At 35.1% G+C, this 21,324-nt stretch overlaps 2 protein-coding genes and 1 pseudogene across 2 annotated transcripts; all 3 read right to left on the bottom strand.

The window, feature by feature from the left end:
* Window positions 1-1,493: 1,493 nt before the first annotated feature.
* On the bottom strand, window positions 1,494-2,879 carry LOC138150904 (NEDD4-binding protein 2-like 2). The gene is given in 1 exon segment (XM_069074331.1): window positions 1,494-2,879. A coding segment is annotated over 1 exon segment (789 nt). The 5' UTR covers window positions 2,728-2,879; the 3' UTR covers window positions 1,494-1,938.
* Window positions 2,880-2,959: 80 nt separating this feature from the next.
* LOC138151231 (NEDD4-binding protein 2-like 2) lies at window positions 2,960-14,219 on the bottom strand. The gene is made up of 3 exons (XM_069074749.1): window positions 14,214-14,219; window positions 9,389-9,533; window positions 2,960-3,615 (listed from the first exon to the last, which is right to left on the bottom strand). The coding sequence occupies exons 1-3, from the start codon at window positions 14,217-14,219 to the stop codon at window positions 2,960-2,962; spliced, it is 807 nt and encodes a 268-aa protein (XP_068930850.1).
* Window positions 14,220-19,561: 5,342 nt separating this feature from the next.
* On the bottom strand, window positions 19,562-20,307 carry LOC138151232 (ataxin-10-like; annotated as a pseudogene).
* Between the last annotated feature and the right edge of the window lie 1,017 nt (window positions 20,308-21,324).

The following is a 21,324-nucleotide window of genomic DNA, read 5'->3' on the forward strand; positions in this document are numbered from 1 at the left end:
TATTATAAAAATGGGTCCATCAAACAGCAGGCCATTTGGGGGTCCAGGCCACACACTGGTGGGAGCAAGATTGAGGTATTAGTATCTCTCATTCACTGTTAAAACAGATAGCAGAAGAATGTCATTTATGTCAATTGGGAAAAAAGCAATCTGTTCCTTGGGTAGTAACTGGAGAGATAGCAAGAGGAACTGTCCCAACCCAAATCTCACAAATAGATTATATTGGTCCACTCCATCAAGATAAAGGATGCAGATTTATATGTACTTGTGTTGACACCTATTCAGGTGTCCTAGTGGCTTGTCCTTTTAAGAATGCAACCCAGAAAAACGCCTGTAAAACTCTGTATCTCATAAGTCTATATTATGGAACCCCAATGCAGATTCAAAGTGACAGTGGGTCACATTTCAAAGGTAATTAAATGAAGAAGTATTATATACTAAAAAATAAAGAAGGGATACATCATATTCCATATTATCCACAAGCATCTGGATTAATCCAAAGAATGAATGTATTACTGAAAGAACAGTTAAGGAAGTTAGGTTTCAATAATTCATATCAACATTGGAAGGATAATTTGTTCATGACTTTCTGTAATTTGAATAATGGAACATTGGGAGGAAGTACACCTCTAGCCAGAAAGATGATCCCAAATCTGCAAATTAGAAAACAACAAACACATAAGATCCCAAATATTGAGTATGGGACTTTGAGGCCAGATGTCCCAGCGCCGTACCCAGGAAGACCTTGTTCAGTGGGGTATGATTTACATTGTTTAGAGGACTTTTGGTTGGACAGAAAAGAAATAAGAAAAATCCCCACTGGAATATGCATAAGAATCCCTAAAAAATCACTTTGTACAGATTTTACCCAAATCAGGTTTAGCAGCTCAAGGAATACATGTATTGCCTGGAGTAATAGATTCTAATTATCAAGGAAAAGTATTGTGACATTCCATAATTTAGGTGAAGGGCCCATACAGATTCATAAAAATGATAGGATAGTTTAAGTATAGTTATATACTTAAATAGTATATAACTATTGAAGCCATTGAAGAAAAGACCTTCACCCCTTACCCCAAGATTTGTACCCAATTTCCTTACTTGTACATTGAGAAGATTTCCCATAATAACATCTTTCTGCTCAAAATCTACTATTTTCTATGTACTTTATATGTAATATGATTCCACTATCACTTAAATAATAAGCTATTACTTTTCATCAAGATATTACCTCTAGTTTCATACTCTTCAGTAGTGGAGAGAGAGATATCTCTGGAGTCAAGATGAACAAGCTTCCAAATTCTTGCCTTTGACACATTGGGTAAGTCACTCAACTTTTTTTTTTTTACCCTATGGCAAAATTTTATTATAATCAATTCTAAGGGACTATTCAATTTATTTTTAAAATTAAAATCTATTGGTTGGAGTTTAGAAATGTTTGTGTATATATTTGTAGAAACAATATTTTACCCATATAAAGAAATGAGTACCATATAAAATATTAGAATACATTGTAGCAAGTTAGCTATGTTTTTGCATATTCCAAGTTGTTTTGGGGGAGGATAGTCAAGATTTTATCTATAACCAATTTTTACAATAAACTTATTAAAAACTGCTCAATAGTTTCTACTTTGGACAACAAAATTATTTTAAGATTCAACTGAAGTAAAGAATTCTGTTTCATACCACACTATTCAGATGTTTTGCTGAAACTAAAATTAGTACAATAAAAATTATTTAAAATAATGTACAATTTATATACTACTTTTTATTTACATTTTAAAATTTAAACAGTTTTCTGGGAACAAACTCTGTGAGGTAATGATGGTTCTTTTTTATTAGATTTGAACCTATTTAAAAACCTCCAGAAAGTTCTAATGCTTGTTTTTTAAGGGGAAGTCACAAGCTCATTTTAGTTAAAAGCAGACTGATTATTAGTTATTTTGCAACATCAAAGTGATTCCATAAGTCTACACAGCCTCTCCACCTCTGTCTTCGAAGTCTCTCAGACCTTCTATGTGGAGGTTCTACTGAATTCATTACAATAGAGCTGGACATTTTATACTCATAGTGATCCAACATCTGTGCAATCTTTTCACAAGACACTCCATGTTTATTCCTCTTTCCTAATTCATCAGGATCAAATTTCCACCATGTTTCAGATTCATGGAACTGCACTTGGTATCCTTTGCCTATAGCTATTTCCACATAAGGTTTCATTTCCCAAGCTTTGGTATTAGTGTTGTCTATTATACCTGGAGATCTTCCCTGATCAATAGCTTTCTTTGCTCTGCTCTGGTTCCAGTCATGGGCATCACCAAGTTGTCTAACATTATATGTATACCCATTTTGATGCTGAAAATAATCATCTGTGCTGAAGACGATGCCACCACGATTCTGACCAAGCAGAACATGAGACAATGTCGTTTTCCCAGAACCAGGTAGACCTCTTAAAAGGATAAGTAGCCTCTTTAGCTTTTCTTCTTGGAACTGCTGGTTAATAAGCCTGTCTGTTTTCTCCATCTGGAATAGAGAACAGTCTTCCCAAGATTCTTCTCTCTTTTCACAAAAACCATTATTTTCTCATCCATCTTGTTCATTGTGGCCATTTCTAGAGGTCTGTATGATACTGTTCCTCTCATCACAATCAGAATATCTGTTAGTCTGATCAAATGTTGGGCAATTCCAATTTGTGGTGCCTATGTTTACATTATATCCATTGTACATTTCACATAATTTAACATCTTGAGCATGGAAAACATTTGGCGGTGGAGATGGAGAGGGATTAAATCTTTGGAAATTTAAATGATAATTGAACTCAGAAGGAACAAGACCATGAGGAACTAAAGAGGATTCCACTGGTTGCCATTCAGGCCTAAAGGAAGGAACCGGATTGTTAAAAAATGTAGGTTCCCCTTGTCCATTAACTGGTTATTCAGTGTTACAACCAACTGGCTCATTACTGCTCATCACCAGGGGGTGAATGTATAGTTTCAAACCAAGTATCTTTCTTTTCTTCATCAGATTTTAAGTTGTCATTGTAGTGGTCTTGATAATGTAAGATAAATTGTTCCTGAGGGGTTTTAAATTCCTGACAATTGCCTTCCAAATCTTCTTTTTCACTCTCCAACTCCTGAATTTCTTTGTAAAACTGAGATAACTCATTGTCTATATTCAGTCTATTAGAAGAAGGGTTCTGTTTGTTTTCCACTCCACCAGTGACTTGTATGTGATGTTTTCTTTTACGTGGTTTATTTTCCTCAGGACTTTTGTAAATAGGTCCTATGAATGCTTTGCTTGTGCTATATTCCACTTCCTCTCCACTGACTGGGATATCTACCTTGTGATTTCCTTCCATTCTAATTTCTTTAATATTTCCAGAGACATAAATACAGTTATTTCTAGATACTTCACTGCTGTTCATGGATACTACTGTAGGATTTGCATTCTGTAAGCCTTCTGGAAGAAATGATTCAATATTATCTGGTCTATTATAAGAGATTACATCCCCCAAAAGTTTCAACAAAACTGTAGTTTCAGTCTTGCTCTCCTGAGTTTTTCCATTTTCCTTTTTATCAAAGATGGATAAAGGTATCCAGTTGTTCTCTGTTTTCTCTTAGGAGGTATGAAAATGGTCACCACCATCATGGAATATAGTATAAGTCTCTTCTGTTGATTTCAGTTTTTTATCATGTTTCACTTGCTAGGTTTTTTTTTTTACCATAGTCTCCCAAAGAATTAGCTTAATTTTCACAATAATGCATCTGTGAGAAAAGAGAAAAGCAAGCACAGGAGGTCTCCGCTCTCGGAGCTGACAGCTGCGGGTGAGGCCGTGAGGCTCCGTCCACAACCCACAGCATCGACCCTCTCTCTCAAGATGGTGACCAGTCACTCAACTTTTTAATGGCCTCAGTATCACATAGGTGCTATCATCTAATTGTGGTTGTACTCTAAGAATGTATAGATAATGTCATGAAAACAATGAACATGAACCCAGGCAGACTTTGAGAGACACTGGAGGATAGACAAGACTGACATGTTATGGTCCATGGGGTCATGATGAGTCAGATGTAACTGAAAGATTGAACAGCTCTTTGCTTTCTACACTATTATCTTGGCTTCCAGGGATTCACCCATTTCCCCTATGCAGATGATTGAGAGCTGCATATTCACCTTTTCTTTTTCCTGAGCTCTAGTTACATAATACTGATTGCCTATTGGACATTTAAAACCAGATATTCTGAAGCTATCTTAAGCATAAGTTGAGGCAACATGGTACAATGGAAAGAGCACTGGATTTTTTAATCAAAGAGCATGGGTTCAAATCTCAATTCAGTTTATCACCTTTGATCTTGAGCAATTCCTATTTATTTTGTAGAATATAAGGGACTTGAGGACAGTGTCTTTTTATTCCACAACACCTAGGCACAGAATCTGACAAAGAGGAGGTATTCAATCAATACTTGTTGAATTTCATGGGCCATTTATTTTGCTTATTACTTCAATGTAAGAAGCCAAACTATATAATTAAGGTCCCAGGTAATTGTCTACCAGACACATTCCCTAGCAAGATTAAACATCTGAAGAGTAAGAAATAAAGTCCCTAAGAATTATTCATTCAAAGTATCTAGTTTAATATTTAGGTTTCAAATTAAAAGTACTTTTACTGGTACAGAATCATGGGGTATGGTTTGAAGGAAAGAACTTGTCTCTTCTCACCACAATTCATATTGATTAAAAAAAATTAGTCATCCTTCCTCACTCTGGCAGAGTTTTTGTCCATTACATAAAGGAATTGGCATTTTCAATTCTGACTGCAATCTACCATTAGTCACTCATAGGCAAAGTGAGTGGAAAATTAAGCCAATTATTTGGATAGTTCAGGGCTAAAGAATCCTTTTGCATGAGATATCTAAATAATTGAGGGAAAAGTGACTTTTCCACTTTAATTATCCAGATAATTACCTTAATTCTTTACTTTTCTTACTGGGTTGCCTTGAAGGCATGTGAGTTCCAAACTTTAAAAGAATATGATATTCTTGGCTTCCCTCCACCATCCCCTCCGTGGGTGTGTGTGTGTGTGTGTGTGTGTGTGTGTGTGTGTGTGTGTCCACACACACACATACCACATGTCTTATCCTGTAATACACACTACCTATAAGTAGTGAAAGGATTATAACACATGGCTAATCTATAAGGCAGGTATTAGTTCTGCTTTCCAATAGCAGCTAAAGTGATTTAACTATATTTCTGGAAAAAGGCTTTTATTTTCAGAAATTTCTTTTTACTCTCAATTTAGGTTTCAATTATATTTAATGTCAACAAAGAGATAGCAATTCTTAATTTATTCTGGTCTATGGGAGTTTCCATTTTGAATTCTAAGACTACAAATGAAATTGCAGCATACTTCCTTGCTTTTTCCACCAAATGGTCACTTAGCCTATATCCTCCATCGATAAAAAATGAGCTATTTTCCCCTTGCATGCTCAACTTAGCGACCTCTATTCTTGAATAAGCTTCAGAATGAATATGAATTATTCAATTGACTGTTCTTTATTCTTAGCTTATTCACACTTACACCTGTCCTTTTATCAAATGAAAGCAATATACTCTAACTCATTGTTTTGTATCAAATTTCATTAAGTTTTTCCTCTTTCTTTATAATATGGTGGAAAATGCCTGGCACAGAGGAGGATATATATATATATATATATATATATATATATATAGTCTTCCTGGGGCAGTTTATTCTCTAAGCTTTGTTTTACTGTATTAATAGTCAAAGAAAAGCAGAACAATTTTAAAAATACTCTGATGTACTCAGCAGCTAAGCTTTCTCGGATAAATATTCATGGCATACATAAAATGTTTGTTACATTAAATTTAATGTTCTGTTCTAACAAAATATAATGAAAGTCTGGGCTACTCAAAGAATAAAACTGTCAAATATATTCTACCATGAGATTCAAATGAGTTATTCAGCAATATTCCATTGAATACTTATAGTCTTGGATTTAAAAATGAAAACAGCATATCAGTAATATTGTCTTTTTCATTTGTACATGGTCCCTAAAGTAATTTGGAAGACACCATTTAAACAAATGGCAAGATTTGAATAGAAAAAGTGAGTCATTCCTTGTCACACAGCAATAATCTGATCTCATGATATTTCACTAAATTTGAGAATTGTAATTAACCACAGGGGCTATCTAGATCAAAATGAAACTGAAAAAAGATCCTTTGTCAGTCAGTAAACATTTATTAAGTGCTTGCCTTTTTCTAGATACTATCAAAAACTCTGGAGACACAAGGAAAGATAAAAACAGTTCTTGTTCTCAAGGAGTTCATAGTCTAATAGTAGAGATAGCACACAAACAGCTATTTAGGCCCAATCTATATACAATGTAAACTTAAAATAATAATAAAAAGGAAGGATTAAAAATTTCAGGAGTTTGGCCAAATCATTCTTTAGAAGATGGGATTTTTAGCTGGATATTGAATGAAGTCAGAGAAGCCAAGAGGCAGAAATGAAGAAGAAAAGCATTCTAGGCATCAAGGACAGCCAGTGAAAACGTCCACAGTTGAGAAATGGAATTGTACACAGAACAGAAAGGACAATTTTAATGGATCGTGGAGTACATGCTGTAAAATATAAGATGATTGGGAAGTTGAAGGATGAAGGCAGTTTATGGAGTTTTGAATTCAAAAGTATTTTATGTTTTATCCTCATGTTGATAGAGAGCCACTGAAGTTTATGGATTGCTGTGTGTGTGTGTGTGTGTGTGTGTGTCTGTGTCTGTGTGTGAGTGTGTGTGAGATTGTGACACGTGGTCAGACTTGTGCTTTAGGAAGATCACTCTGATAGGTGAGGGAAAAGTGGATTCTACTGGAGAGAGACTTGTGGCAGGGAATTCACCGATCATTCTATTGTAGGAATGTAGACAAGAGGCAAAGAAGACCTGCTCCACGGTGGTGGCAGCATCAGAGGAAAGAATGGGGATATAGCTGAGACATGTTATAAAGATAAGTGGTATATCTTAGCAACACATCAGATATGGGGAGCTTGAGGCAGTGAGAGACAGTGAGGAGTCAAAATTGTGACCCTAACCTGGGGAACTGAGAAGATGGTCATGCCCTGTATAAGAAATCAATCAATCAGAGAAGGTTTGGAGGGAAAGAAAATTAATTCAGTTTTGCACATCTTGAGTTTAAGATTTCTTCAGGACATCCATTTTGAGATGTCCAAAAGGCAGTTGCAGATGTATACTTGGCAAGTGGTTGTCCAGTTATTGCTTAAAGACCTCCAAGTACTTGCTTTTAGATATCCACTAACTAATGATTTTGTTATAAGCAGAATATTCATGGAAGTAAAAACAAAATTTTTGTAAGTAAAACTAGTGAATACTAAAAATGTATTTGGTAGTTCCATTTTTGTGGTTCTAAAGCATTTTACTGTGCTTTAGGTTAATTTGATTACTAATTTTAGAATCTCTGAACCTAATTCAAGCAGGGGTAGGATTGATTTGCAGGTCTTTGATCTCCTTTCAAGTACAATTAGGAGCACATCCATTCAAAGCTAGCAGGGAATACAAAACAGATCACAGAGCAAATATATATATATATATATATATATATGTATATATATATATGTATACATGTATGTATATATGTAAGCTTAAACACATGTATATATATTTTTTTTCTTTTTGTATCTGAGGTCACAGATTTTACTTTGCTTACTAACTCTAATTGCCTTATTTTTCCAAGCTCTCTATTCCACTTTTTTGTTATTAGGTTTTATTTTTTCTGATTTCCATAGTATGACTTCTTAACTATTTAAACCCATGGCACATGACTGTTCCTCTCTACCTTTGCTGATCTCCTCGGTCTTATCTATATCAAAAGTATTTGTCCAAACCCCCTTTATTAGCTGTACACCTGGTGCTGGCTCCTCTTTTCAAATATTTCCTAGTTATCATCCATATAATGATTGTGAGAGTATTATATCTCTTATAATAGCAATCTTTGCTGCTATACAAAAGATATAGGTTTAGAACCTTGAAAGATTTTTTTAAATCATCTCTAATTTCTATTGTATTGATTTTACAATGTAATGAATATTTATACTACATTGATTTTTAGAATTTTCAGTATCTTCCTGAACTCAATCTTGATAAAAATTTGCAGTCCTAGTCTGAATAAGCTTAAAAGTCAAAAGGGAGTGATGCTATAGTTCATGCTACTAACTCTGGAAACATTTGCTTGTTAACCAGTTTAACCTGGGAACCTGGTGTTGTTTAATTGTAAACAGAAACCAATTTAGGTTGAGTTCCCCCCTCCAAAAAAAGACATTTTATTTGCCCTTGTCACTTGTAAAAAACTAGGGGTGGTTTGATTTTCTCCAAGAATATGACTAAACTGGTAGTCCTGATTTGGATGGTTCTAATATTCTATCCAAGTTTACTAGAAGCAGTTGAGAACCCTAAAGCAATTAAGATTTTGTAATTGTCATAGCGGGGCATGATCAGCTACGCTTGAAGGACAACCCACTTTCCCCAGGAACAATAATTCTAAGGCTTCTGAACAACCCCAGCATGTTCTTTTCCTATGTCCCAATGACGATGTTTTTTTTTTCTGTACCATCTGGGTCTCTGGCTTTATTGAGGTAGTCCAAGTGACCCACTTTATTAACAGCTATACACATCACTTTTAATAAACTTTTCTTGCCATCACCTCCCCCCCCCCCAAAAAAAAAACCAAGACAAACAAACATAACTTTGCCTCAGTTTGCTTCAGTTTCATTTTAGTCTCCACAGAACATAACCTCAGGTAAAGATCTATGGACTAAGCTGAAATCCACTGTCCTCAGTGGCTGCAAACCTCTGATAAATTCATCACTTTTAGGACTCTCCTACATATTTGTTAAGTTTCCCTTAGATTTATTGAAACAGGGAAGGACTTTAAAAAGTATGCCAGGCTATCAGAGATAAAGAGTACCAGATCAAGATATGATCCCAGAAGTATATACACAGACTTCATGTGGTTTTCCCTTTTTTGTAGAGAATCAATGACATTACTGAATGATAGCTTGACTTGGGCATGAATTAGATTTAAGTGAGGCAGAGATGCAAAAGTCATCAACCTCACTCTCTCTTCTAGAACTATAAAAGTCCATTGGCAAGACAAAAAAGTTAGAATAACTGACAATATAGGATGCAGTGGATCACTTTGGTGTCTTTCATGTCTGACCAAGCTCTAAGCACTCCACAGTGCTAGTAGCTTCAGCTGCCTTCATGGCTGTTGGACCAATTGATTATCATCCTCCCAATTCCACTGGAGGAAGTCTTTGTATGCTTGGAGTAGACATTCCCCACTCCCCCCAGCTCACCTAGGACCCATAGATTACTGTCAACCTCGCTTAGGCTGTCTGATGAGATGGTTTCCTGGAGTGTGGCTGCTGCACATGCTACAGCTTCTTGGAGCCACAGGTGAGAGATGAGTGCCAGGTGGGGAACAAAGGTGGATGAACAACCCTGAACAGGAATTAGCAAGCTCTCACATCAGAGGGACTAATTCTCCTGGAACACCCCATACACAGAGACTCATAATACAAAGGAAAGGAAACCAGTCACTTAATATTGTAAGTTAGAATTCTATGGGAAATTAAATCTAAACATGACTTTCTCTAGTGCTTTTTTTTTCAGAGATAAGGCCTATACAATAACTCTCTAAAAGAGGGAAATTTTTCCTTTGAAAGAAGAAATTTTCTTTAGGTAGAACTGTAGGTACTAGTTATTAATTGCATATGGAACATATGTGGTTATTCTGTGGTTGTGCATATTGACCATGAACATGACAACCCAAAGTTAACAGTATTCCCTTCTAGATCTTTATATCCAACCCACCATTACCAGAAGATGAAAGGGCAAAGTTAGGTGTTGTAGATGGTACCCAATGTATCTGTCATCTATCCACTCACAACTAAAGCACTGCCTATTTCATAAGGTAGTTGGAAGGAAAATATTTTGGAAACTTGAAAATAAATTTCAGCTTTATGTGTATAAGGCATTATCAGCTGTTATCTCAACTTTTCCTATAGTTCTACAGAATGACATGTGAGAAAATTTATAAAACTTAGGCTATAAGGAAAAAAATGCTACATAATTTTATAAGGAAGAACAAATGTTCTTGATATTTATGGATAGACCTTAGTCCATGAAGCTTTGAATGATTTTAACTCATTCATTTGTGAGATGATGAAAATATCCCAGAATATTGACTTGTCCCATATTTTGTAGGTACAAAAAATGATCGGGTTGTAGTTATGACCTATTTCACCTGTGAAAGAGTTGATCCTAAGCTCTCAAAGGCTTTATCAGGAGAGTACATACACATTGCACAGAAGTGTCAAATACATGTCCCACAACCCTGTATAAATTAAGACAGATTAAAAATATTCAACAAAATAAATAAAAGTACAAGAAAACATAGTGTCACATTTTAAAACTAAGTGAATAGGTGACCCTCAGGGATCCTTATGTATACTTTACTGACTCCTGTTTGTACTTGAGTTTTATACCACTGCCCTAGCAAGTCCCAGAAAACTACAAATGCTTCAAATAGACCTGATGAAGATTAGAACAAATAGTTAATTAAAAATTCTAGAATCCCTGGGCTATAAAGGATCCTTACAATTCATTAGATTTAGGCTTCTGCCTAAAAGAAATTGTCAGTTTAAATTGTTCCATTAAGAACAGCATTGCTTTTACTTCAAAGATCTCCAGGGAAAGAAACTACACTGTGTCACTTAGCAAATCATTCTCACTCCTACAGAATCAACAACAATGCAAGGTAGTATGTAATACTGGTTTAAGAGTGATTTTAAAAAAGTAAAAAAATAAATAGTTTAAAAGAGTGATTAAAAGAGAAAAAGGACAGCACTGTTTTCTTTATTTCTGATTTTTCTTCTAAGACATACCCTATAACCCTGAGTATCCCTCAAGGATTTGTCATGAGTCCCCTTTTCTGACCTCATCAGGTTCCATGTATGCTATCTCTCTCCTGGAATTTTCCTTAAGAGATGGAGTCTTCTTGACTTGGAATATCCATCCATCCTTGTTGGCTCTACAACATGAACCATCCCCCCCGCCCCTTGTAAGGTCTGTACCTTTCTCCATTTGTAAAATCCTCCCAAAGTCTACATTTTGTGAAGAGGGCTAGGCCTTCCTTCATTCCTCTCCTAACCATGTTCTTGGTTTCCAGATTTCAAAACCAGAACCCAACGCTGAGTACTTTCAATCTCCTCACTCTCTCCAATTTTTTTTTTCTCTTTTGTGTGTTGCCTTCTTTCATAAGAACTTAAACTCCTTGAGTGCATGGACTCTTTTTTTTGCATGTATTTGTATCCTCAGAACTTATAGCAGTGCCTAGCACATAGTAAGCTACATGCTTATTTTCTTCATTCCTTTTTTCTTTTCTTCCTTCCTCCCTTCAGTCATTTCTTCCTTCTTCCTCCATGCTTCCTTGTTTCTTTGCTTCCTGTATTTGTATTGTTTCAGTCATGCCCAACTCTCAATGACCCCATTTGAGTTTTTCTTGGCAAAAATACTGGAGTAATTTTTCATTTCCTTCTCCAGCTCATTTTACAGATGAGGAAACTGAGGTAAACAGTGTTCAGTGACTTGCCCAGGGTCACACAGCTAGTAAGTGTCTGAGACTGAAATGAACTCAGGACTTTCTGATTCCAGGATTGGTGTACTTTCCACTGTTTGCACCTAGATGGCCTTCCTTCCTAAGTTCCTCAATATGGCCAATATATCACCAAAATTTGTCTTTTCTGTCTTCACATCTTTCCTCTACATTCCCTTTTCTCCATTCCTATAGCCATAATCCTAGTTCAGGTCTCTGTAGCATCATAGCATCTAGCCCACCACACTATTGTAGTAGCTTTTTAACTAGTCTTTCTGCATCAAATTTCTCATTCTGTCAATTCATCTACACTGACTCCAAGGTGATGTGTTTTTGTTTGTTTCTATAATGTAAATTTCACCATATCACTCCTCTGTTCAGTGGACTCCCATGGCTCCCAGTTACCCCCAGGATCAAATAAAGTTTTCTGTTTGACTTTTCAAGCTCTTCATGCAATGCCCCTTTCCTACCTTTGTGGCCTTTTTAAACCTTTCTTTCCTTTGAGCACCTTGCATTCTATCTACACTGGCTTACATGTTCCTCAAATATGACACCCAACCTCCAATCTCAGTTCTTTTGGCACTAGTCTTTTTTGTTGTCTGAAATACTCTGCCCGTTCACTTGTGTCTCATAGTTTGCTTGGCTTCTTTCAACACTCAACTCAAATCCCACTTATGGTGTATATATTCCTTCCAGACTTCCCTCCCCCAGCATCTAATGTCTTCTCCTTTCAGAGATGACTATTGTTTACTTTGTATATACCTTCTGTTTGCCTAATTAATTACATATTGTTTTCCCCCATTAGAACATATGCTCTGTGAAGGCAAAGACTCTCTCCTCTCACCCCCACCCCTTTATGTCCTTTGTACTTGCCACAGTCCCTAACTGATAGTAAGTGCTTAATAAATGTTTGTTGATTGATTATATTAACAAAGAAAAACATAGAATTGATGGAATAACTTTAATGTAGGATTGAGGGAACACAAGAAATACACAAATATGTGAAAAGGTAGGTATAAAACTGAGACAAGAAGGCCAGGAGAGTACTGAGGCAAGAAAAACAGGATAGAAATGAAGCAAGATTTCTGAGGGACAATAAAGTTTACTCCCTCCCGTCTAGATCTTATTGCTTTCATCACTGGACTTAGATGTTAGTTTTCATGTTCTCCAATAAGTTCAGTACTGGACCCACGGAACTCTCTACTGCCACTGAGAGACAATCTTGAAACACCCAGACCTCTCATTTCCTCACCCTCCTCGATTACCATGACTTTTATCTTCAATCTACCTCTGCCACTCAAAGACTGCTATGTCCTATCTTAGACCACTTCCCCACCCCCCACCCTTGCTTGCCTTAATTTGCCCTTAATGCTAGAATTCCTAATTACTGCTTTATTAATGCATAAATAGATTCAAGTGCCTTACAATTTATAAAGGGCTCAAGTATTTACCTTTTTAATTTCTGTGAAGATGAAGATGAAACAGACCAAAAAGAGTGTTTACTGGTTTGTTTTCACGCCTCTGCTATCAAATGACCTTGCAGGGTTTTCTCAGATGCTCCAGTGAATCTTCAGTTTCTAAAAAGCCTGTATGTTAATAATCGTCCCACTTTAGCAGGGTCCGAATCTGCCTTGTTTCTCTAATATTTACCAGAGACAAATGATACTCAAGACAGTACCCCACCTGAAAGAAGAAAATTCCCAAGAGTATTGTTATTAGCTGACTCCTTTATGGATAATAGAGCCTTCAGTCTTACCAAAAGAGAGATGTATAGCAACATAAATATTATTTTGTTTATTGATTTATGTATTTTATTTCTTTTCCTGAGGCTGATAAATGATAGATAATGGAAGTGCATCCATAAAAAAAATTCTCTAATAATCTGCAAAAGCAGGGAGCAAATCATGGCTTCTAATGAAAGGTAGCCCGCACTGGGAGAACATGTTAATCAATTATATATTAAGAACATTTGTCAATTATATATTAAGCACATCATATCTCATTTGATTCATGTAATAGTCCTTGAAACTTATGAGGTGATATTATCCCTATTTAAAGATGCAGAAACTGAGGATGAGTGTTTAGCTGACTTGCTTCCAGTCACACAGTTAATATGCACTGGAAGTGGTATTTCATTTCAGGACTCTCCTGATTCCAGATCCAGGGGTTTTTCACTTCTCCTTATTACCCTCTCAAGGTAATAACAATCTGTACAAAGCAAAAGAATGCTTCACAAAAGGAGTGAGGTGACTGATAGAAAAATATTTTGTAAACAAAAAATAATAGTACATCTTAGAAAGATTAAATTCCTGAAACAAGCAACAAGTCCCACCTGGCACAGGGAACAATTAAAGGCAACTTTGTTTAAGCAGTATGTTGACAACTGTAGAATTTTCCTTTAATCTACCTCTACTGTTTTGCTAGTATAAAACATGAGTGGAGTGACCACCCACATTATGGTTATCATCTCTCACAAAGACATTGTAAATATCTACTATCTGACTAGCACATTCACTGAAAATTACCTTCATGCTAGCAGCCCTATGTTCTGAAAAAAAGCACCATCAACACAAGGTTACACTTAAACTCTTTTCAGAGTCATAAGAATAACTGTTGTGGAGTAATGCACCCCTCCTTTACCACTTAGAGACAGCTAGGTGGTACAGTGAGTAGAGCATCAGGCCCAGAACCAAGGATACCTGAGGTCAAATTCAATCTCAGACATTTATGTGGTTTGTGATTCTGGACAAATCACTTAATCCTGTTTGCCTCAGTTTCCTCATCTGTAAAATGAGCTGGAGGAGGAAATGACAAATCACTCCAGTATCTTTGCCAAGAAAATCCCAAAAAGAAGTCATAACGAGTCAGACATGACTGAAAATGACATAAACAAGCACTTACTACTTTAGTTCTCTAGACACTTCCAATGTGCTTCTATTTATGCAAAACCAATCAATGACAATGATGACACATTTAGCTCTTAAATATTAACCATTTATTTAACAGTAAAGCAAAATAAATAAAACTTACATCACAGGTAACGTTTTAAAGGAAGTAGAAGAGGAATAAATGCCACATATAAAAGTAGTTTACACTCTCCTAGAAATGGAGGTAAGGTAGGAATACCTTGGAAGAAAAAAGTTGGCAGGAACTCATATTAACAAGGGAAAGTCATGTGCTTGGAGTAACTGAAAATTCTAGGTTCCAGGATTGGCTGTCATTGGTTGATTCAGGAACAACTGCTATTAATTCTTACTATTCTGGAAAATTTTTCTTCTATTTATACCAATGAAGCTTTTATTAGTCCTTTTAACCCTTATAATCACCCTTAGAAGGATCCTCAGAAAGGGTTATACTCTAAATAGTTAGTAGTTCTTTTTAAGCTGGGAAACTATAAAACTTACCAAGTTGCCTTTTTCTGCGCAATTTATAAAAACCCAGATAGCTCTTTTTTCATTAGGATTCTGTATTATTTGGTTAGATCTCTTTTGCTATGCTGCAAAGCAGATTCAAAACCTATCTTCTCCTTTTTCCTATGACCTTGCCAGTAATGAACTGGCACCTTAGATCTTCTTGTCAAAAATGTCTTTTCCTACTTCTAGTTTATTCTTGTATTGCTTATAAAGATGACTTTTCTTCCCCTGTTAATTCTTCACTCTCTTCCTCCACTCCATTGGTGTTTCTTCATGCCCTCTACTCCCTCACAGACTACTCTCAATGATTTAAATCAGAGCCTCTAATTAAAGGTGTTCTGGAACCTATTTGAATCAGCTTACTGTTGAATTTTCCCTAGAAGCACTGACAGATCAGAAATCAGCAAATGCTACAAATCAGGACCGGATTTCTTGTTTCATTGAAACTTAAGAAAATGATGGAGAAAAATTAATAAGGCAGGTTAAACTTAAAAGTTTATAATGTATATATTTTTTAAAAGATCTGGTTGTTAAACATTTATCAGCACATCTCTGATTATAAGGAGTAACTAACTTGGGGAGCAATGTAGAAATGAAAAATAGCCCCTTATATCACAAATTTGAAACATTGGGCCAAACTATATTTTACAAAGTCAGTGAATTACACATGAACTATATAGCCTTACAAATTTATTAACTTCTATGCCAAATTCTGACATAATCTAGTGGTAAAAACAAAGAAATATGAAATTATTCTTTAGAATATGAGTATTTTTAACTGTTGGAAAGATAATACAGCAATAATACAGGATTCTTACTTCAATGGTTTGTTTAAAGTAAATTCCTGTGACCATGGAATTCTATTATTGATATGGAATTCATTTGGCACATTGTTCTTCCTCTTCCATTCCACTTCTTCTCCCCATTCCAATATGTCTTATGCAATCATGAATAGATATCAACAAATGTATGATTTTCAATGAAAAGTTAGAACTATCAACTACCTTTATGTTCTTCCTGAAACTCAGGACTCTCTTCTTTTATATTTTTCTAGATCTGTCTCATGTCCTTCATATTTTCTGCATTGCAAATCAGGAAACTAAAGGGACCCACAAGTGAAAAGTGTTATAAAATTGATTCTATGGAAAAGAGACTATTTACATGCAAAAGAGAACACTCTTAAATGCATTACTGTGGGCTTACATTCCCACACTCTCTTGCATATTTGGAGTGTAAATAATTTGTGGTTGATGGAAATATTTGAGTTCTGTACCCCTTCTCTCATCAAGATTTAAAAGTTCATGCTTGTACAATTTCTGATAAGTGTTGAAAGAGCTTGGAGGCAAGTGTAGCCGAGCTCCTTCAATCAGAACTGGAAATTAAAATATTCAAATGGAAAAGTTCAATGTGAATACACTGGTCATCATTTCATCTGATAGAACCACTGGAATACATTTTTCCAAAATTAGCACATATACATGGAAAATATTCATGGATTTGCATGCTTTCTCCACATAAAGAAAAGGGCAAGTAGATTGAAAAAAGGGAAGCTGCATGTAAAAAGGTTTTTACCTTTACTCCCCTCGCTCACACACACATTCACACACACATAAGCAAAATCAAATAAAATTGAGACCAGGACTAGAAAACCAAGAGAAGAATCAAGTGAGGAAGTATTGTTCTTACTTAGAGATTTATTTAGAGATTGCATTTTTGAATGACATGCTAGAGTGTAATACAAGGCAAGGAGGGGAAGTTCCTTGGACCCCTTTCTTTATAACATTCCTACATCATCTGATCTATTCTTGAGTTTCTGTTTCTAGTTGCTCTCTATTTTCATGGTCACTGTGAAAAGGCACATTAAGCATCTGGTGTATAAACAACTATACCTTTTTTTTTTTTTTTTTGCTTTGTGGATGGAGAAGGCAGGGCAGTTGGGGTTAAGCGCTTTGCCCAAGGTCCCACGGCTAGTAAGTGTTAAGTGAATGAGTCCCGGTTTGAACTCCACCTGACTCCAGTGCCAGTGCTGTATTCACTGTGCCAACTAGCTGCCCCTATACCATTTTTTCTTGATCTTAGAATCTAGATCTATATATGGAAAGGGACTCATAAATCTTTCAGTGAATTATGAACAGATAACTGGACCTGGAGGCAGGAAAACCTTAGTTCAAATCCTGTTTCAGATTCTTAATAGCTATGTTACCCTGGGCAAGTCACTTAACTTCTGTCTGCCTCAGTTTCCTTATTTGCAAAATGGGGGAAAAATAGCACCCATGTACCAAGACTCTTGTGATGATAAAATGAAATGAAATTTGTAAAGTGCTTTGCAAACTTTAAAGTGATCTATAAATTCTAGCTATTATATTTGGTGACTTGTCCAAAATTATAGAAGTTAAAATCAAAAGTGGGATATGAACCTAAGTCCTCTAATTCCAAATTTCTGCTTTCCCTTCTATGACACCCTATCTTCCCTGTTAGTTAAGATATCAGTAACATATGAATCTTGAATTCTCTGATTGACTTTGTTCTTGATTCAACAATATGTTCCATTCAAATAATATGTTAAACACAAGGGACTTTTAAAACATAAAGACACACAGAGAGTTAAATATCTAAATAAAATAAATTATGTTCTAGATAATTACAAAAAAGCAGGAGTTACAATCATCATTTCAGATAAAGTAACAGCAAAAATATATAATATTATGATGTGGAAAAAAAATAAGAAATTATGCCAAACTTACAGGCACCAAAGAAAATGAAGTATCATTGACAAATATATATGTACCAAATGACGTACATGCTAAATATTTAAAGGAAAAGCTATAGTATTTTAAAAATACTTGATACTAAGACATTAATTGCATGTGACTGCAGCATTCTTCTATCAAAGACTGACTCATTTAATGGAAATTTTAAAAGAAGGAAGTTGATGAAAAATTATTTTTTATACCCTGAGTAGCTTCTTAATAACAAAATCAAAGAATTTTTTTTGGCATTGTATCACTTACTTTAACAAAATGTTATCTAAGGCAAGGCATGGTTTTGCCTTCTTATCCATTATCTTAATTTCTTTTTCATTTTATTCGCAAGTTTAGTTCATTCAATAAATCAATTAATAAGCATGTATTAAGTTTCAATTATTTGACAAGCTCTATGCTAGGCACTAAAGATTAAATTACAAAGAATGAAACATTCCAGGTCATAAGATTTATATTTCCATCAGTGAAATTATCTCATATTTTCTTGAATTTCAGCCAGCATTTGGTCCCTGAGAATTGTTTTACTTAAACCAGTTTGATGCTAATTCTCCCACAGTTCCTTAACTCTTGTTTCCTAGTACAAGCTCATATTCTTTCATTTTAATTTTACTCTTATCTCTCTTTGTGTATTTTTCTATATCTCTTTCTCTCTCTGTCTCTGGTTCTGTGTGTGTGTGTGTGTGTGTACCTCCTCTTTCAAAGCTAAGATATTCAGATTGTGCCCTATCCCTCCTTATTATCATGCCATCTCTTAACCTCAATGACTTTTAATTGTGTCACAATTTTCTAATATTCATTAGAACTATTCTTCTGTATTTTATTTTCTTCAGTTAATCTAGGATCAAATGTCTTTTTCATTGGTTTTGAACACAAACGCTCTTTTGTTTTCTAAATGGTAAAAGATATATATGTGTGTGTGTGTATTTGCCCTTCCCTAACTTCTGTCCCCAGCACAATCATGTTGCCCCTGTAAAAGTGTTCTTTCAAGTTACAGAGCATAAGTAGAGTAACAGAGGGAGTTCTGGATTTAAAGCAAGAGAATCTAAGCTTCATTATTCAACATCTTCCAGTCCTAAAGGTCACAAAATCATTCATTAAGATGTCAGTTAACAAATTCACAAAACCCGCACAAGTAGGGGTTCATTAGATAATCTCCAGTCTCCTCTCCCACTAAAGTCCTTACTCCCATTGATTTGGGCGTCATTCTAGTGCTTTTAAATTATTGAATAATTATTGTTTTTTATTTTGTTTTGCTAAATAAGATAATATATCCTTTCCCAACAGAAAAATAAAAATATTATCTGCAGTTATCATGTTATGTAAATACATGGCATATCTTAAGAAGAAAAAAAAACATATGAATGATTTGGCCTATTGCGGGCATACACCATCTGAGGGTTAGGAGCATCTAATTCTTTTCCTTTATAACTTCTGACATTGCTGGTTCTATGTCTGCAAGAATTTTAACATTCTCAATTCTATGTTCTACAGTAAATGAAAATCCTATGGTTCTACTAACCAAGAAGCTAGTGGCTGCATTTTATTTACAATTAAACCTTTTTCTTGTGTATCTCAAAATTTCTCATCTTATTTTTCAACTTTAAGACCCATTTTCTTCAGTACACTGGTACCCAACAGTCTATTGTCCTGCATTTTTTAGATTAGTTCTTGCCTTATTTTATTGTGTTCAGTTATGTGTCAGATTGTATATGCTGACAACTGATTCAGAAAGAGGTTGTTGTCATCAATATTGCAGTTTATCTAGGATCAGGAGAGAGGCATCCCATTGTATAACTTTTATTGGTTCATTCTTTTCATCCTTGTAGCACAAGTTAAAAATTAAATGAATGAGATGTGACTTAAAGCTTACAATTGGATTTGAAATGTCTCACCTTATCTTATACAAAGAGAGGCCATTAAGGCATTTGGGGTTTGTTTCCCAGCTAGACACGTAAAGTATCAAGTCTTAACTACTATTTCAAGTTTACCAGAAAAAGTGTGTAAAGGGCTAAGTAATTTACAGTTAGTTATCATTTCACAAAGGACCCAAAGAAGCCAAATAATAGCCAGGTGTCCTTATCATCAGTTAGTACATGTGACTGAGATTAGGTTGAGCATGGACTTGTGCTTTCATTCAGAAAACTGCCTGAAACTTATATAGCATGAATGAAAAACAACACAAGAAAGATTTCAATATGTTCACTAATCAGCATCTCTTCACGTACAAGACTGGTTTCCATGAAATTGATTAACATAACCCTTTTTTGATTTGTTAGTTTGGCACACCAACTCTGAATGTCTCAGCAAATGGTCTGAAATAATCAAGAATGTCCATTCTGACTGTAGCTACTTTGGGTAGGTTTCTTCAACTTTTAAAGTTATGCACAGGCTTTTGCCCATGGGTCTTGCTGTCATTTGGAATTAAGGCTTATGAAGGGAATCATGAAGATTAGGTTAAGCTATTCATACCTTGATAATTTAGGCACAATAAGAAGAAATCCCTGTGACTCTAAATAGGTTTTTAAGAATCCTCTTTTCCTATTGCAAAATTACCAACAAAATGGAGGCCAAGATAAAAGCTGTCACTAGTATTCCTGTTCAAATTTCCAAATGTGAAATTAATCAGATCAATATCAATACCCATCAAAATGATGTTTCTGATCATTACTTGGTTCAGAGGACACTGAGTACAAGCATTGTGAAGTCTTTAGAAGCATTTTACAATCAATTACAAATGGACATTCAAGTTTACTAATTGATTGTAATTTTTAGAGAGATGTTTAACATCATTATTTCTTTAAGATTTGGAAGATAATTTGGAAATACTTGAGTTACTACTTGAGGATCTGAACCACGAACATTCACAATCACTCCAGCCACCTAACAAGTTTGTTCTCCATGCCTAGCCACATAAGCATGAACTCTAATGGCCTCTGCCTGAGACTGCATGGCATCTAGCTCCTTAAGAGTTCTTATGATCTTGCTGTTCCTATTCCTTGGTCATTGGATTAGCAAATAGCAGAGTTATTTTTTTCTCTTCTGTACAATCACTTAGACAAGGTAAGACCTTAATGGTTTTTTTTTTCTTTCTTTTACCTGGTTTAAGTAAAAAATTATCTTCTAAACCTCCATACCTTTATAATCACAGAATTGATAGGTGTAGAAAATGCAAGATCCCAAAACAGTCACTATTGCTTATTACCCTTTTAAAATTGCATTTAATTTGGTAAAGCAAAACACCCATTTAAAATTCCAAATTAGGTGTTTTACAGGCATCTGTCTAAATACTTCAGAAGATACATTTCAAAAATATACTTATTTGACAAACATATAATGAAATATCAAATCAAACATAAAATAGAAAGTTATCTGCTTCCCAAAAGTGTTACACATGTCAAAGAAGAGGACTAGGTTAGAGTTCAAATCAAAGAGGAATGGTCAAAGAATTGGTAAGATATAGA

The sequence above is a fragment of the Petaurus breviceps genome, unplaced genomic scaffold (assembly GCF_028583685.1).
Source record: "Petaurus breviceps papuanus isolate PSGF00001 unplaced genomic scaffold, PetGlider_PUasm1.0 90895, whole genome shotgun sequence".
Classification (NCBI taxonomy): domain Eukaryota; kingdom Metazoa; phylum Chordata; class Mammalia; order Diprotodontia; family Petauridae; genus Petaurus; species Petaurus breviceps.